The sequence below is a fragment of the Mytilus trossulus genome, chromosome 8 (assembly GCF_036588685.1).
Source record: "Mytilus trossulus isolate FHL-02 chromosome 8, PNRI_Mtr1.1.1.hap1, whole genome shotgun sequence".
NCBI classification, from domain to species: domain Eukaryota; kingdom Metazoa; phylum Mollusca; class Bivalvia; order Mytilida; family Mytilidae; genus Mytilus; species Mytilus trossulus.
In genome coordinates, this window is record NC_086380.1 from 24,169,279 (window position 1) to 24,189,296 (window position 20,018).

Consider the following 20,018-nt stretch of genomic DNA (forward strand, 5'->3'; position numbering starts at 1 on the left):
ATATAGAATTTCGTCAATGTGGTATTGAAGAAGTGTCAATTTCTCCTGATAAGACAGCATATGAAAGGAGATTTATGCGGGTTGGTTGTGCATCCATTAGATATCTTATGCAAAATATATGTAAATGAAAATATTTGAACTAATGATTTAATATCATGATGTTATGAAAAGTTTTACATTATTTAACATTACATGTAGTTAAGCGGAGTAAGCAAAAAGTTTAATAAAAAAAAAGAATTATGTGAGGTTTTGGAGGTTCCTATTGCCTTTTGAAAAATCAGTAAACATGTTTAAATATTGAAACTGTTCATGTTTGAAATAGACGCGGTAAACAATTTTGTTATCAAATTCATAGAGAATAACTGATAATATTTTACTCGTAGTTGATCAAAAATATCATTTGATACCAGGATGTACATATATTCAAATTGCATGTTATTTCAAGGACAAGTAATTCTTCTATGACGTATTTCCGTTAAAGTCATGACATTTAACGAATGCATATAATAAATTATTAATAAAAGGCCTTTGAAAATAGTGGAATTAATTACTTTTGGAGTGTCAAAAACTCGTTGCCAGTAGTTGATATATTGCATGCATATAATGGTAACTTTGAATCTGTTCAAAATTTTGATTTGTCTGCCCTATATACAACTTTGCCACATATTCTTATTTTGAAAACAATCACGTACCTAATTTATTGGGCATTTAAAAAGTCAGAATGAGAATACATGTGTTCAAACTCATTTAGGTATTTTTAAGTAGCAACAAACAAAAGACCTATGTCAATTGGACATGCTTTGATACTGTATCTGCCCTTGAATTTTTACTTGATAACATTTTTTTTTCGCTTTGGAGATTCCGTAAATCGTCAAGTTTTGGGAATTCCAATGAGGACTAACTGTGTACCACTTATTGCAGACCTGGTTTTTTTTGTATTGTTATGAGTTACAAGTTATGACGAAAAGCAGCAAAGACCCATCAAAACAACATTTGATACATGAATTTAACAATACTTATAGATATTTGGATGGTATATTTACTCTAAAAAATGACGACTTCAGTATGTATACTAAAGACATTTATCCTGTTGAACTTACTCTAAATAAAGCTTATACTAACAATGAATACTGCCCTTTCCTCGATCTTGACATCTATATCATTAACGGGTAGCTTAATACAAAACAAATGGAATAAAAGAGATGATTTTTCATTTCCTATCATTAATTATCCATTTTTAGATGGTGACATTCCCTTGTCACCATTTTATGGTGTCTATAAATCTCAATTTGTACGATTCGCTCGTGTATGTAACAGCTTATTTGATTTTAGCGAGTGAAATTTATGTATTACTGAAAAATCATTACACCAGGGTTTTTAGATATTACAAACTAGTCAAAACATTCACTAAATTTCATCATCGGTATAAAATGTTGATTCGAAAATATAACTCCAGCTGCAGACATTTTATACGTTCAGGTAATTCACATCAAATCTTTCACGGTAATATTCTTTACAAAGCACAGAAATGTCAGCATTCACCTTAAAAGCTAACAAAATCTTTAAACATGCTTTATATAATATACGATACTGTTCTCAGGTAATCATGGACTGCATATTTTGGCTTTAATATTGATTCACTAATAGGGTCTTTGCATCGGAATTGTTGGCATGAGACGGGTTATGTTCCTCTCATATAGTTCATGATAGACTAAACCCCTAACAGAAGGGATTTTGCCTGATTATTCATATAATGAACACATAAACTTTCAATCAGTTTAGTTGAGGTCGGGAGCGTGCATGCCAGTAACTGCTAGTAGTCTGTTATTATTTATGTATTATTGTCATTTTGTTTTTTATTTTGTTTCATATTTGACATTGGACTCGGAATTCTCTTAAATTGATCAGTTTTACTGTGTGTATTGTTGGGCGTCTGTTTTTTTCTGCATTAGCTAGAGATAAAGGGAGAGAGTTAAAATCTAAAATAAAACATGTTTGACCCCCGTCGCAATTTTGCTTCTGTCCTCCGCAGTCAGGAGCCTCTGGCATTTGTTAGTTATATATATATTATCTTGTATGATTTTTAATTTTAGTTTTTTCGGTTTTTGCGGGTCCGGGTGCGGGAGTTTCTCGCTACATTGAAGACCCATTTGTGGCTTTCGGCTGTTGTCTGCTCTCTGGTCGGGTAGTTGTCGCCTTGACACATTCCCCATTTCCATTCTCAATTTTATATAACCCTAAAGTACAATACGCATAGAACCAGAGAGGATCAAAAAGTTCGACTCATATTGCTTAACTATGTCAAGGGTGGTAACTAGAAATTCCTTCACGAAAAGTTGTACACAAACAGCCCATAAGTCTCCAAAGGGTTGAGGTTCCTTTTCGATAAAGGAGTAGAGGCAATCAAGATAAAATTGAGAATGAAAATTGGGAATGTGCCAAAGAGATAACAACCCGACCATAGAACAGAGAACAGCAGAAGGTCACCAACAGGTCTTCAATGTAGCGAAAAATTCCCGCACCCGGAGGTGTCCTTCGGCTGGCCCCTAAACAAATGTATATACTAGTTCAGTGATAATGAACGCAATAATAAACTCCAAATTGTAAACAAGAAAATGAATATAATTTCAGTCGGTTGATTTTATGAATTAGAATGAAATTATTTTCTTCTGAATTGTCTGCCCATATAGGTGGCGTTTAGGTTGAGTGGTTTGTATGATTTGGCGGTTAAATCATTCAGCACGACAGGGTCTACTCGATAGGTCACGTTAATTTTTCTAGCTGTGTGAACCCGATATTTCTTTGAGAACTGTTTAAACTGCTTTAAATCAACAAAGTAGATGTATTGAGCCGGCAATTATTGGTGATACAGAGACGGAGATGTTTGGATATTTGGTGGACTAGGATAAGTTGCAGGGTGCTAACCAGTTGATGGAGTACCAGGTAAAGAGTAAAGAAAAAGGGAACAGACTACTCTTGTGGTTCCTACACACACTACATGTCCAGCAGTCCGTATGTCAACAGTAGTAAATCAGCCACCAAACCTGCCTCAGTGAAATTTTAAAAGATGAGTATTTAAATTGTCTATAAATTTTACCTATAATAGATAATTGTTTTGATTATAATTTGACCAATGATTAGATTGAATATCAAGTAGGTCAATCTGATATTATTGTTAAGGATAGACTTAGCAGAAATTTTCAATTTAAGATGGATATTGATACGCCTATATTTATTATAGATACTATTAGAGATGGTTTTATATTTAGGCGAGTGTAATATTTGAAAAAGACGTCTAGTTAAGGACTTTAATGCACCCACCTAACACACGGCTAATTTTTTTTTAAAATGAAAGAATAATGATTAAACTTTGATTTTTGCCCGGTCGTCACAAAATCGTACGGTGCAGTTTTTGTAAAATTGACGTTTATTTCAGAAATTAGTTGAAAATTATAAAATTACGACATTTTTTTCAAGCAAAGGAAATCAGTCGTATCTCTTCTTTTAGACAGAATAATTTAAGGAATTATATTCTTAAAATAATGAAAAACAATATTTACAACTGTAAGCCCGCATGCTTTTGCATTCCTCCTAAATATTTGACATTTTGTACGAAAATTTTCATAATCCTGACCTTTTCGGATCTACAATTAAATTTTTATTAAGTTCTTTCGCACTCTATCTGTTTAAGAACACACCAAATTACTCATCAGTTATCGTTTTTTCATTCAAGATCAAGACTTTATCTCAATATTTCTTTAAATCACGAATTTCTGTAATTTCAGGATGGTGGGTAAAATCAATATAGTTTCCGGAATCCCTTATCTATTTCGTTATCGTTTTTTACTGAATATTTTAGTCGATTTCCGTGTACGTAATAGTGCTATTAGAGTACGATAAACCATATTTAAACGGTTCTATTTCTATCTTTAACTTCAGTGTAGCCTGAATATATATAAAATCGTCCGAAATTAAGATCAAATCAAAGTAAAACATAGTTTTTGAGTTCTGTAGAATTTACCCCTTTCTAAATAAGGAATCGTATCGGAAAATTGTAGAAAATCTTCCGAGTCTTGTCAAATTTTCAGTCCAGTTCACAATGAAACCCTTCCTATGCTAAAAAGCAAAAACCTATCCATTGATTGACACAGAAGCATGGTCTGTCAGGTTTCTACTACAAAGAAACTATTTGGTTCAACACTTAACTAAAGGTACAGTTGTATTGCCGCAGTGGAAAAACGGTAGGACGAAGTTTACAGAAGACTGGCAGTCGATGAATATAAAAAAAAATGAAAACATCCCATTTGAAAATACAAAATATCATGAGAGTTGCTATCAATATTTCAAAAGTAAGCACAACCTATTATCTTCTGTTTGTTTGTACAAAGACTTTGTACTACATGTACCAATTCTACCGACAAGTCTCTTCTCCTATATCGACGAGGGCAATACTACAACGAGTCATTCTGATTTGTCTGTTTGTTTATTTTGCAAATGTATAAAGCCTATAAGCAAGTAAAACAACTTCATAAGGTATCCTCTGAGGAGCAAACTCAACCTGTATTGAGTGTAACTACATATATCTCCTACAATGATCTGATTTACAAAAGAAGTCATGATAATTTTACTATTAAATCTTTAAAGCATCAAGCTTCCATCGCTAAATATTTGCTACAAAATTTGAAATCAGAAAGTAAAGAGCTAATAAATTCTGAACATAAAACAGCTTTTACTAACATTTCGACGATTAAAGATGACGTGGGTGTACACAAGGACGTATTCTGGTTACTTGGTCAGTTAACCGGACTTAATTTCTGCCCGAGGATCGCCGCCGAGAAAACTACACAACATATTATCAACTTCAACAAAAACTAAAAATATATGGCCAATTTATAGTTACATGTATACAGCCTCAACAAGGCCAAGGTACAATATCCAATAGTATACAGTAGCTCTATTATTTGGTCTAATGCCGTAATGACGGAAAATTACCCGTTTAAAATGACTGTGCATGATATACAGTCTGTCGAATTTAAAGATATGAGCAGTGACTGCGAAACTGGTTGCAAGCACTTTATGCAGCTACTAGTATTTTACGGAAGCAGAAATACAGTAAAGTTGTAATCCGATCAGACGAATATCCATTTTCTACAAACATTTTACTGAATTATTCAATTGAAATTATGCCACCTGCTTTCAGAACATTTCTGTATTGTCTTTTGGATGATGGCGCATCTGTGGCAGATAATAAAGCTTAAATGTAGCTATGGCTTAAGTAGAATGTATATTATCTTTTTTTTTTTTTTTTTTTTAAGACATACAAACGTTTTATTTCTAAATATTTCCTGTGTACAATTACCTTAGTCGTCCAGGATCAGGCTAAGGGTCCCTGTTTACAAAATGAAACCATCTATCCAGGGGAAATAGAAGGCAATAAAAAAAAGTTATCCACTTTTAACCTTGGAATACATTTAGTGTAAAAAATATAATATCCATATAATGTTAGAAGCATCTAACAGTTCTACACTTTAATTTCAAAATAGTAAGTAAATAATTATAAGATACCCACATAAAAGATGTGCATTTACTACAATAACCATGATAGGCTAAGACTTTTTTTTTATCATTTGTTTTTGATACAATTATTATTCTAATACTATAAACCATAAAAAATGTACTTTGACTCAAGCTGTATAAAAAAGGTCTAAATTCTCATTATTACAGACTCCAATTTTGTCTTATCAATGATATCAACGCCTTTCAAAAGAAGAACAAATTTTAGATTATATTTCAAGTTTTGTTTCCAGATTTTATAAATATCTTGTGGTGTTTTAGGCGTTTTATTAAATTTTATTGAATTCCTAATTTTCCATAGTGTCCATTTAAAGTATATGATTATTATGTTTAAAAAATTATCATATTTTAGTTGTTTCGTGTTTATACCCAATAGAACCTCCTTTTCACCAAAAGGATTACTTATTCCTATTTTTGACTTAATAAGTATTTCTTGGAGGTTTTTTAAAATTAACTGTGATGTACTACAACTGAAAAATAAGTGTTGCAGGGTTTCTATATTATTGTCATTTTGACAAATGTGGCATTTTCCATTTGATATCTTCATTTTTTTTAATCTTTCTTCAGTATATAAAATATTGTGCAAGGATTTCCATTGGAATTCTTTTACTTTATTTTCAATTTTCAAAAAATTTAGTCCCGACCACATATTTTCCCAAGGTAAATTTGTTCCATATATTTCCTCCCACTTAATTTGACATTTTGGAGATACATCTTTATTTAAAACCGTACGAATATAATTGAGTTTTAACTTTGATGGTTTGATTTTTTTGTTGTTTAAATTAATGATCTCAAGGTCATTTGAAATCTTTAATTTACTTTCATGATGCAAATTCTGGTTTCCGCAAGATTTCAAAATTTGCACGAAATCTTTAGGAATTGCCTGTTTAATTTTTGAAAATTCGGAAATACAATTTCTTCGATCAATCAACTTCTTATAAATTTCATTGCAGCTGATGAAATCTGTAGTTTCTAAATTCCAAATGTCCTGGATAGTTGTGAAACCGCTTTTTAAAAAAGAAGAGTAGAACAATGATTTATTTTTGAAACGAATAGAAGAGTTTCCAAATAACCTCGTATTTAAAATAGCACTTTTATAGGGAAGTATTTCAACATTTTGAATAAATCCTGACCACGTATTTATAATTTTCTGATAAATTTGTGGTAGTTGGTTCATATCTAAACCGTTTAAACTTGAACATTTACATACAAAAAAAGTGTCATTATATTTTTCGTCAAATTTCCGAAGCCAATACTTACCGATCGCATTCCAGCTTTCCAATGGCTCATGAATTAAACGATATACTAGTTTTGTTTGTTTGCTTTTTATAAACGTATCTATACTTACCATTCCCATCCCCCCTTTTATTTCGTCCAAACAACAGACATTTCTATCTACCTGGTTCACTTTACCGTCCCATATAAAGTTCCAAATTATATTATTTAGCTCTTTAGTATATTTATCCGGAATTCCTCGTATTTCGATCTCGTAAGAACAAAGAGAAAGTATCATATTTTTTACTATAAGTGTTTTACCTTTAAATGTAAGCTTCCTACTTTTCCATACATGTACACAGTTTTTAACCTTTTCTATTATTTTTCTCCAAATATCATTGTCATCTATTTCATAACCATGGCACACCCCTAAAGTTTTAACATTGCCTGTAATCCATTTGATTTTATCAAATTTAAATCGTTTTCTTTTAGAAGCCCCTAATAGTAAGCCTTTTGTTTTGTCATAGTTTATTTTAGAACCCGAAGCTTTTTCGTATAAGGACAAAACTTTAAAAGTATTTTCTACAGATTTTTCATTTTTATTAAATACCTGGGTGTCATCTGCAAACATACATAATTTGGTTTCTATAAAGTTCCCTCCCCCTCCTGGTAATTTTAATCCTTCTATTTTAATGTCACCCCTTATTGCACATGCCATGGGTTCAGCTTGTATGATATACAACAGAGGCGCTATTGGACACCCTTGCCTAGCGGAGCGAGTAATAGAAAAGTATCTTGATACAAACCCATTAGTTTTGATACACGTAGTAGCATTATATAATAGCATCTTTATCCATGCTCTAAATTTCCCGCCAAATTCAAATTTCTCCAATACAAAATCTATCCATTCCCATTCAACCCTATCAAAAGCTTTTTGTTGATCCAAAAATAATATAATTCCTTCTTCATCTTCGTTGTCAATATATTCTATAATGTCCTGAATCATTCGGTTAGCCTCGCTTATATTTCTACCTTTAACAAACCCCTTCTGATCGGTATGAATAATTTTAGGCAATACTATTTTAAGTCTTTCAGATAGAATCTTTGCAATAATTTTGTAATCACAATTTAGTAAAGTTAGTGGTCTCCAATTTTTTATATTTTCCCTTTCCCCTCCTTTATGTAATAAGGTTAAGACCCCCTTATGTTGAGAGTTACTCAATATAGTATCATTAAAAATTTCTTGTAATAAACTAAAGAAATCTTCTTTTATTATATCCCAGTATAAAACATAAAATTCTGATATTATACCATCTTCGCCAGGTGATTTGTTTTGTTTAAGTAATTTTAGTACCTTTTCTACTTCAGAGATATTTATATCTCTATCTAACATCTCTTGATCTTCCTTACTTACCTTGTCTACGATAAATTGACAAAGTTGTTCGCCCGCTGTTTTGTCCCACCCTTCCGTGGCAAAAAGTTTAGTATAAAATTTTACTTGTTCATTTAAGATTGAATCAATGTCACATTTATACTCACCGTTTTCTGTTTTTACACGTTGCCATAGTTTGTTCTGCCCATTTTTCTTTTCTAAATTAAAAAAGTATTTTGTCGACTTTTCCCCGTCTTCGGCCCATTTAGTTCTTGATCTAATTTTTGCAGAGACTGTTTTTTTAGTATAGTATTCCTTAATTTTATTTTCTAATTCTGAAATTTTGTCACATGATTTATTTGATTCGTTTAATTGAAGTTTCAATTTTTCAAGCTGTTTTTCTAAATCAATGACATTATTTTGTTTTGATAAACGGTTTAGTTTTTGACTAATTTCCATGGTCAAAAATTTAATTTTTGATTTTGTAACATCCCACCACTCTTGAATGCTATTGAATCGATTCTTGTTTTTAACCCAATTTTCCCAAAACGTTTTAAATGCATTTGAAAATTCATCATTCTTAATTGTATTTAGATTCATGATCCACAATCCCGGTCCTCTTTCAATGTCATCTAATTTTATTTTTGAAGTAACTATGTCATGATCACTAAAAGGAAATGTGATTATACGTGTGTTTAAAACTTTACAGCTAAGGGATTTCGTACAAAAAATATAATCTATTCGTGATTTTGAATTGCCTCTTTGAAAACTATACCGTCTATTTGTTGGAAATTTAGATCGCCATATATCATATAAATCAAAATGCAATAGAAGATTTTTCAACTCGTTTAAGCCTGTATCATCATTTTGGTGTGAAGGGGACCTATCTAACTTTCTATCTAACGCACAGTTAAAATCTCCTAAAAAGATATTATAATGGTCTGTGCTATCATCTGAATATAAGTCATTTTTAAAGTTTTTCAAGTTTTCAAAAAAATGTTTCCTTTCAGAACCCTTATTTGGGGTGTACAAATTAAAAATATGGTAAACCGCAGTGTTAGTTTTAAATTCACCAATTTGCATTCTACCTTTATCATCTATCATTGGGACATCAAAGCTAAGCGTAAAATCTTTTTTTAATAAAATTCCCACACCTCTCGATTCGTTTGTACCACAATTCCAAAAACTTTCACCACCCCCAAATTCTTTCCATTCTTTGCTCCAAAGCCAAGTTTGGTCCTGTGAACAATGTGTTTCTTGTAAACAGACAAGATCTATGTTTTGTAAAACAATCCAATTAAAAACTAATGTACGTTTTTTAACATTTCTTAAGCCATTTACGTTTATTGATGCTATTTTTATACTCATTGTAGAAGTTTGAAAAGGTAAATTTGTTTACTTCTGATGTAACGTTTAATGACACGTGATGATCTTTAATTTTGTTTCTAAACAATAGACTTTTGACTTCATGAAAAGTATTTACCTTTACGTAAACTTGAACACATACATGTACACTATATACACTACATATCACATATAATGCGTTTGGTTAAACATAACAACCTATCATAAATATTCAATAGTTTGACTTTATACTGCTCACCTTTCCTGAAACAGTTATTTTTACACATATAATAGATGAAATAAAAACTACAGTCTACAATCAATAGAAACAATATACAAATATGATGTTTGAAAGTAGTGGATATGTTTACAAATTTAAAAAACTCAGGCATGCATTTTTTTTTCAATTTTAGGTTTTTGATTTCTTATTAACATATACAGTTTGATTTGACATATTTTGAGTTAAGCTTTTTTCGGTTCAGTATTGGAACGTTTGCTCATTCTATCCGCGGAGGTAGGTGTGGTTGTTCCGTCACTTCTCTTTCGTTTTGGGTCCATTGGTGTGTGTATTTCCTGTACGCACGGTTTCGGAGAATGAAAGAAATCGTCAAGTTTTCTGTTTATACTTTGTGCACCTTCAGTGCTTATATGCACACCGCTGCTGTCGGCTTTGTCAAACAAAGATCTGATGATTGTTCCATTTTTAAAGAATAGTTTTTCTAAATCAACATAATCTACATTGTCTTCGCGAGCGCACAATTTTCTGATAAACTTGTTAACGCTTGTTGCCGATTGGTTTAATCTGTTTATTTGCGCACTGTTACCTTTACGTGGTATGATGCTACAAAGACCAACATGGGACTCTGGATAGGCAGATTTCACTTGAGCCACTGCTTTTGTCACAAGTAAATTTATTTGGTCACTGTCATCCTTATGTTTACTTACATCATTTGTACCGAGACATATAGCAACCTTGTCAACTTTGAAACTATCAGTTTTCTGAACAGCGATGTCTAAAATTTGTGTGAAATTTTCAAAATTTGCACCTGATTTTGAAGCATTCAATAAATTTTCATTAGTTTCGCCGAGTCTTGTACAATTGGACGCGCCAATAAGGATATTAAGAGTATCTGTAGTGTCATTTTTCCCACTTTCGGAAAAGGTGTCGTTATCACAAACTGAATGTGTATCTGAGTGTGCATCTAATTTAGTGTCTTGTCTACCCTCAATATTTTCCGGACCATGCTTACTATAACCTTGGTTTTCTTGGTCTTGTTTAAAACTTTCACAGTCTCGTCTAGGATGCCCATCTATGTTGCAGTACGAGCAATAGGGTTCATTTGGACAAACATTAGCTAAATGACCAATAGCAGCACAGTTATAGCACCTTCGCTCATTCATAATTTTTGGACGATCTTTACATTGATATGAAGAATGACCGATCAACTTACAATGAAAGCATGGTGTACGGTTATTGTCAGCAAATAGGCGAACTTCAAAGCGGCCTAGGCTAGTTCTAAGAGGAAGAACAGGCTCACAGTTCAATATATCGATATACCGTGCCCCATTTTCTATTTCGGTCCCTTTTATATAACCTCTTTTAACAGAGCCGGGAACAATTTGACCAAATCGAATCATTTGTGCAACAATATAACGATCGTCAAGCTCGTACGGAGCATCTTTTATTGTAACATGAGTTATTGACTTTTCTACATCAAAAAAGTTAACTGACCTGTTCCTTAATGTTATACCATTTACTACCAACGTATCTTTTGAATCTACGTCTTTAAGAGACACAATACATTCTTTTTCTGTAATTTGTATAGATCCAACATTGTTTATATGAATTTGTTTACTTATTTCTGTTAGAATTTCATCGTGTTTTATCCCTTTGAAACCTTTGGTGTAAAAATGTATGGATAATTGTCTGCTTACCCTCGACATTTTTCAGTGAGTTGAAATCAGGATGTCACAACAGGACACATAAACAAAGTCAAATTATGCATATACTGTGCAAAATGTCATTATCTTTGTTTCCTAAATCCTTTTGAAGAACAAATATATGAAAATCTTGAAAAAATTGGCACCAGAAATATCCAATATAAGGAGTTTAAATTAATTTTCCGCTGCACAAAAACTCACACGTCCATTTACAAAGGGACATCACTCTCTATAATGTATATTATCTTTAAATATTTTTTTTTTACTCTTTTTCATTTAGGTTTATTATAACAAATGCACCGTATTTATGGACACACCTTTGCTATACTATTAACAAGTTTGACTGCTCAGGAGATTAGAAAAATTGAAAATGGGGCCTAAATTCTACATGACATTCGTTTTCTTCTGGTGGTCAATACTTTATCCAAGACAATGTAGATCTACAGAAACAATAAAAGTTCTTCGGTATGACTTTGGTTGGCTAAAAGGCAACATCGGTCTGGTATGATTTCATGCAACTTTCTACAAGATTTGATCTGTTCACGCATTGGTATAGGTAAAGGGGGAGGGTTGGGATTTCCAAAAAACGTGTTTAACCCCGCTGCAATTTTGCCCCTGTCCCAAGTCAGAAGCCTCTGGCCTTTCTTAGTTTTGTATGATTTTTTATCTTAATTTCTTGAGTATATTTCGAAGCTTAGTATGACGTCAATTATCATTTCAAACTAGTACAAATTTTGTTTAGGGGCCCGCTGAAGAACGCCTCCGGGTTTGTGAGTTTCTTGCATTGATGACCCATTGGTGGTCTTCGGCCGTTACCTGCTTTTTGAACGGGTTGGTGTCTCTTTGACAAATCCATCATGTCCACTCCCAATTGCAATTTGTAATTCAATCTGTATATAGCAGATCTTGTGTCCGCTTTGAGCAACACCTCTACTGTACTGATAATGATATATGCCCATGCCAAGGCAGTTGTCTTTGCATGTATGGATATGTTGACCGATAAGAAGAATGAGATTACAAGTTAAAATGAAGCTATAATATTCCGATATCGCAATATTCCGATATCTAAATGGTCCAACATCCCATTGGTCCAACGTTTCGATCATTTAGGTTATACGCTAACGGGATTTTAACATAAGAAAGCCAAATAAAAGGTTCAATATTTCAATGATAACCGTGTCCTCATTATCACTGAACTAGTGTATATTTGTTTAGGGGCCAGCTGTAGGACGCCTCCGGGTGCGGGAATTTCTCGTTACATAGAAGACCTGTTGGTACCCTTCTGTTGTTGTTTTTTCTATGGTCGGGTTGTTGTCTCTTTGATACCTTCCCCCTTTCAATTCTCAATTTTATTAATAAAAAAAAGCTTCTTTGTCAAGTGTTGTTTGAATAATTAGATATCTCAAGATACACGGCGGCCGACTAAAGTAAATTCAAACACAGTTTGACGTACAATGAGTGATCATATTTTCCTTGTGGTGTTTTAATTCAAAATGGTCAATTTGTTGATATAAATATACAAGTAGTGCTTTACTAATTTTAGTAATGTTAGTTATAGTACTCTTATCATATCTGATTTAGTGATGTAAATGAAAACGCGGTATGATCCAGACTCAACATATTGCACTACAATAATAAAAAAAAATCTGCCCTATGGTTGAATGATCTTGAAGCGGTTGACAGGCTTTCAAACTAACAGGAGACCATACGCTTCCTCAATTTTAATGTACAGCTCATCATGGGACTTTTTCTAAACAATTAAAAATACGTCATATGTTATATTTTCCCCTTGCTTCAAATATTTTGTTTCGGATTATTTATATCAAATTTGCAGATACATGTTTGTAAATACGTGTAATCAAATGATATGGAGGTATTATAAGATTTAGAAAATGCAAATGCGACTACAGAAACATTTTTGTGACTTGAAGGTTGATTTTCAAAGACTCTGAGAGAAAACGTTACGCAACATGCGTTACCGTTAAAATCAACCAAAATTGATTAATAGTATGATAGAAATATATTTTCCCAATAGTAATACAGCATTCTTATAAAATTGTTTCGTTTTTGCATTTGTTTTGAATCGATTTATCTACTGGAAGTATCCGTGAATTGAAATTGCACCTATGACCTTTGACCTCGATTAAAAAAAAAATGCACCATAATTTCTTTTGACGACCGGGATATTTAGAAAGTACACATTCTTAGCTTTCCAGTGATATATAATTTAGCCGTGTGTTAGGTAGGTGCATTAAAAATGTTAATTTGGCTCTCATATCACTCGCCTAATAGACCACTTTCGAGTTCATCCGTCACCGGCAAAAACTCGTCAATTATGCACGCCTTTATGACGTCATTTACCAGATAGAGGGGCTCGCCTGTATCCCTGCACTATTTACGTTCATCAAGCGTCTAAGTGGTTGTCTTTGTGCAGGATAAACTAGAAATAATGGTTGCTCTGTAGGTACTTACTGACAATTCCCTAATGACAGCAGTGTTGATTGTCTATTTTCAGAATTCAATTTGCCGAATAATTCGTACAATATAGAATTATAATTTTCCAACCACTCGCTCAACATTGTAAGGAAGTGACGACGCCCCTAAACGCACAGATGACGGTGATAAAGGCGCATATAATTGACGAGTTTTTTCCGGTGACGGATGAACTCGAAAGTTGTCTATTACCTTTCTATTCAAATACAATTTCGATTTATTGTTTGTCAAATAATTCATTAGTTTTAAAATACCTCTTTTGTTAAATCAGCGGTTACTGATTTATTAGCTATGATTTAATTGTTACGGAAGCCGATAAGGGCCATTCAAAAAAAATATTGTATGTCGTTATAACGACATATCATGTCGTAATTTCGACATAGCATGTCGTTATTACGACATCGCTATGTCGTAATTTCGACATAACATGTCGTTATAACGACATCGCTATGTCGTAATTTCGACATAGCATGTCGTTATTACGACATCGCTATGTCGTAATTTCGACATAACTATGTCGTTACAACGACATCGCTATGTCGTAATTTCGACATATCATGTCGTAATAACGACATCACTATGTCGTTTTAACGACATTACTATGTCGTAATAACGACATCGTTATACTAGTATTTTAAAGAATATGTATTATGATTGGCAAGAGACTAAATGACAAAGAAATTAACAATTATACGTCATCATAATGTCCCCGATAATTATAAAAGCCCCCCATGGTCAGCTATAAAAGAGGGAAGAAATCTACCAGAGGGAGAGTCCCCGAAATGCTGTGTGGCAGACAGTGTTATTATTCAATTACTAGTATTAGCTCCCTTGGTAAAACTCCAAATTTCATATTGAATGTATTCTATTGTTAAATAATTTACACGAAGCTTAATAAGTATATATTTGTTAATTGCTTAGCTTTTGCTATTTGAATTCATTGGTTAAAGATATTTATTTATATTGTAAAGTTAAATATTTGCATCGTCGCAAAATCTTTGGTTACCTTCAGTGAGAAACTTATATACATGTATGTTATAGATACCAATATAGATTAAATAAAATTAACAGTACTAATTTTCTTGCACCAGATGCGCATTTCGTAAAAGTCGAACGCACCTTTGAGTGGCAAGGACGTTAATTTTGTCAATGAAAACTTTTCTAAATATATGGTGAAAACTTGGATAACCAGTATTCCTTTCCATGTATTTGCGGAGGAACTTACTAGTTTAAAGTAAGTGTTGCTTCATTGTTGAATAATTCGCTTGTCCAGTTTCACAAAGACACTTTTTAAAGATATGTGCTGTCGACCTAGATATTAACCTGAACTAGTTTTATTACAGTAAACATGGATAAATTACCTGCTTATTTAGTAAAATCGATAGACAATGCATGTAGTTTGTTTAGTAAAATAACATTTACAATACATGGCGACGAAAATAAAGCGAGGATTTCTATAATGTTTGGACAAAGTGAGGATAAAAACAATAAACGTAAATCTCAATCTATGGAACGCAGGAATAACATTAGAATGTCGAATTTCATACAGAAAGTTACCAAAGATAATGAAAATATAACAACAAACGAAAGTCAAGCTACTGACATTATTCAATGTGATCAATTGATGGAACTCGAGAATGAAAATGTACGGAGCGCCGAAACTATAACCGTAATGGACAATATTGCGAATGAGTTACCGGAAAACAGCACAATGTTTTCAGATAAACATTTACATAAGAATTCACCTAAGAAAAGTAAGAAAACTACAAAAAGGAAAGGATCAATAGACCATGTCGATCAAAATTTATTGGAAAATGTAAAACAAAGTAGAAATGAAAGAAAATTGCCAACACAAAAAGATGATGAATCTGATGATGACGATATATTAGTTGGAATTGATGACGTTATTTCTAAAGTTGTGATCAAGAAAAGTAGATTATTGCCAGATAAACTTATAGCAAAATTGAAAGGAACCGGTAAAATTATACGGTATGATAGGGAACTTGACAATACAATAGAAGTGTGTTCAATTGATGATGATTACCATACATTTAAGAAAAATGTAGAACAAGACTTTGGTGATGTGAGAGACTATGAATTTCGTCCAGACGATACGGACGAAAAAGTTGAGTTAATGGCCAGATTTGCATTTGACAATGAACTGTTTACTTTGGTGGAATGAATATTGTTGTAAATAATTTTATTTTTTAGCATACTGAAATACTAGTTTTTGTTCAATTTGAAAAGATAAGTCTTTGGTTAATAACTTATGCGACTGATGAAAAAAATTTGAATATGTGAAGGAATTGGAACTCCATCCGCATATATTGTTTTATTTTTTTCATCTTGCATAACCGTTTTGACTAAAATCACTGTTTACAGAATTGAATACGAATCATTAAATGTTATTTGATAAGAGATAGTATTTTGTTGGATCAAATTGGAAAAAAAAATTAAAAAAAAAAGGAAAAAAGAAAAAAGAAAAAAAAAGACACATTTTAGAAGTAAATACATGTATATAAAGTATATAACTGTAAATATAAATGGATATTTTGAAAGAAATATATAAAGTATATAACAGTAATGATGAATGAATAAATAAGTAAATAGATCAGGTCTATTACTGTCAAAATAAATGGATATTTAAAACTGTGATAATAATGTATATAAATGTGTGTATAAGGAATTGCTATGTGTGTATATAATAATTGTATGTATGAAGTATGATGAATAAAGATAAAAAAAAAAAAAAAAACAGATGCGCATTTCGTCAATACATGTCTCTTAAGTGTTGGTCGAAATCCAAAGCTTATATAAAAGATGAAGAGCTATTATAATCCAAAAGGTCCAAAAAGTATAGCCAAATCCGTGAAAGAAATCAGAGCTTTGCACGAGGGAGATACATTCCTTAATTTATTATAATTTCTATCATTTTGTAACAGCAAATTTTAATAACACAAAAAATCCGTATGTTCATGCCAGTACCGAAGTACTGGCTACTGGGCTGGTGATACCCTCGGGGACTAATAGTCAACCAGCAGAGGCATCGACCCAGTGGTAGTAAATAAAATTAACGGTACTAATTTTCTTGCACCAGATGCGCATTTCGTCAATACATGTCTCTTCAGTGATGGTCGTGGCCAAAATATTTGAAATCCAAAGCTTATATAAAAGATAAAGAGCTATTATAATCCAAAAGGTCCAAAAAGTATAGCCAAATCCGTGAAAGAAATCAGAGCTTTGCACGAGGGAGATACATTCCTTAATTTATTATAATTTCTATCATTTTGTAACAGCAAATTTTAATAACACAAAAAATCCGTATGTTCATGCCAGTACCGAAGTACTGGCTACTGGGCTGGTGATACCCTCGGGGACTAATAGTCAACCAGCAGAGGCATCGACCCAGTGGTAGTAAATAAAATTAACGGTACTAATTTTCTTGCACCAGATGCGCATTTCGACAATACATGTCTCTTCAGTGATGCTCGTGGCCAAAATATTTGAAATCCAAAGCTTATATAAAAGATAAAGAGCTATTATAATCCAAAAGGTCCAAAAAGTATAGCCAAATCCGTGAAAGAAATCAGAGCTTTGCACGAGGGAGATACATTCCTTAATTTATTATAATTTCTATCATTTTGTAACAGCAAATTTTAATAACACAAAAAATCCGTATTTTCATGCCAGTACCGAAGTACTGGCTACTGGGCTGTTAACATGGCCCACAGTGCTAGGGCTGTACAGTCAGTCAAAGTCGTTAAGATGAACAGGTTTCCGGTCGAAGAATAGCTATGCAGTCACACATGTTGGAAGAATGAAATATGGATTTATTAGAGGACTGAAATTGTACAACCAAGTCAAGGCAAGCTTTCCATCTCCCTTTTAATAAGCGCAAACTACATGGCTTCTTGGTATAAGGGTGTATTGAAGTATTGATAGCACTATTTCTACTTACAAACGTTGGGTACGCGCGATGTTCCTACAACCCCTAGGATTTAAAACAGAATCTTCGAAATTTCATCCGCAAAACAAAATAAAAATGTTAGAAAACACGAACCAATATTAAAACAAATTCAATATATGTTTTAAATTATGTTTTTACAGCTCTTGATCATCTCCTAAGTAATATCTAGTATATGTGAGGATTAAAAAAAAGAAAGCTATGTGAAAAAACGGATGTCCCAATCCAACGTTACATTTATGAAAAACTGTTTTAACTCTTATGTATAGTGATCCTATTTCTTATTCTCTGATCTTCTTTATTCTTGACAGGAACAACGACATGTGTCGGTTCTTTGTGGCGTTAAAGCCGTTAGTTTACCAAATTTCATTTGACTCGACTGCATATTATAGTAGAAAACGAATAAAAATAGTAAGACAATAATAATATCTAACAAAAGTACAAATATTTGCCTCATGTGAGTTCAAATATTGCTGATTCAAAAAAAATCTTCTCTACACAGTCGTTTTTCAAACGGTAGCCATTTTGTCCAAGTTGATATTTCATTTTTCAAAGCAGTTAAGGCGTTTTTTTTATATAATTGATCAAAACAAAAGTTAGATATACGAAGAGTAAAATATGACAATATTCTTTCCTTATTAACTACATATTTGGGTCTTAAAGGAATAAAATGCTTCCATACATTACAAAACGGTAGCCAATTTTTCCAAATATCTGAAAACGTCTAAAATCCTAAAGACGCTAATTTCCGAAACAAATCGTGTTATGAAATTTGGAGAAAGATGTTAATGATTGCTGCCGAAAAAAAAATAGTGCATGTTGCTAAAGACCCCGCCCGGGGAAATAGGTTAAACACAGGTTAAATTTTGCAATTTTTATTAATTGTATAGCTTTTAACGATTTATTTAAAAGAATTTGGAAATGGGGGGAAAAATCCCATTTTATTAAATAAATTGAAATTTATGTTACGGAAGTACTCCGAAATAGATCATTTAAAGTCGTCACTTCAGTTAGGTGCAATCACCAATATCGAAACACTTAATACCAGTTCACGGAATGTTTTACTTCGCGAATTGTCCTGCTATTTCGTGATGAAAGTAATTCCTGTACTAGCGAAGCCGGAACTTTTCGTCAATATAAACTTGTGCATGAAATGGAGGTAATTGAAAGACGAATCCCAAACAGCAACGAAAACCGGGATTATATTTTTATTTGCCGTTTTCGCGGACGACCCAGGAGTAGGTTACTATATATATATATTTTAAAATGTATATATCTGAAGATGACTTGGGAAATAATTCTCAAGCCAAGGTTCAAGTAATTGAAGGGGTGTATTTCGACAACTTATATGTCACGGAAAATACAATTATATTCAAATTCAACCAAGGGAAAAAAATGTTCGATTTACTTACAGAGTGTCAGATATATTTGTATTGGGGATGAATTAAGATATAAAAAATTTACAATGACAGTTGATATGCAACTTGAAAGTTAAACATCCTATGATAAAAAAAAAATATGAAAACCGTATACATGTACTTCCGTCCCATCTTTCCTTCCTACATTACTTGCGACAGTACTGCATTTTAAGTTGAAATAACTTAACTGGGTAAACATTATTATATCGATTTCCACAACTCGAGGTAATTTTTTGATAAAATGACATCACAAAAACGAACAGAACCAGAATCAACCAACAATATAAAAAACCGAATAAAACTTGCAAAAAATTAATCGAAGTCAAAGACCCTCTTCAACGTCACATTTTAAGTGTAACGTGTTGCAGGAATATCGTGGCCAACGTTTGAAAGTACCCTTATTACAAGAAGCCATGTAGTATGCGCTTATTTCGAGTGAGATGGGATGCTTAGCTGGCAAGTTAGGCTCGCTTCATCACTTAGTATAATCTACCTACTCTAACTTTACAGCCATTTGACATTCGCTAATTCACTTACATCAATTGTATTTTATAAAATATATAAGTTTCTCACTGAAGGTATTCAAAGAAGGTATCAAAAGATTTTGCAACGATGCAAATATTAAAACTTTACAATATAAATAAATATCTTTAACCAATGAATTCAAGTAGCAAAAGCTATGCAATTAACAAGTATA

General features: G+C 32.5%; 1 protein-coding gene across 1 annotated transcript in view; it reads right to left on the minus strand.

Annotated features, from left to right (window-relative positions):
• LOC134727487 (uncharacterized) overlaps positions 1–8,182 on the minus strand; it is a 55,464-nt gene extending 47,282 nt beyond the window's left edge. Inside the window, exon 1 of the mRNA XM_063591868.1 lies at positions 7,400–8,182. Coding sequence (XP_063447938.1) covers positions 7,400–8,182 — 783 coding nt within the window. The remainder of the gene's footprint in view (positions 1–7,399) is intronic.
• Positions 8,183–20,018: the final 11,836 nt, after the last annotated feature.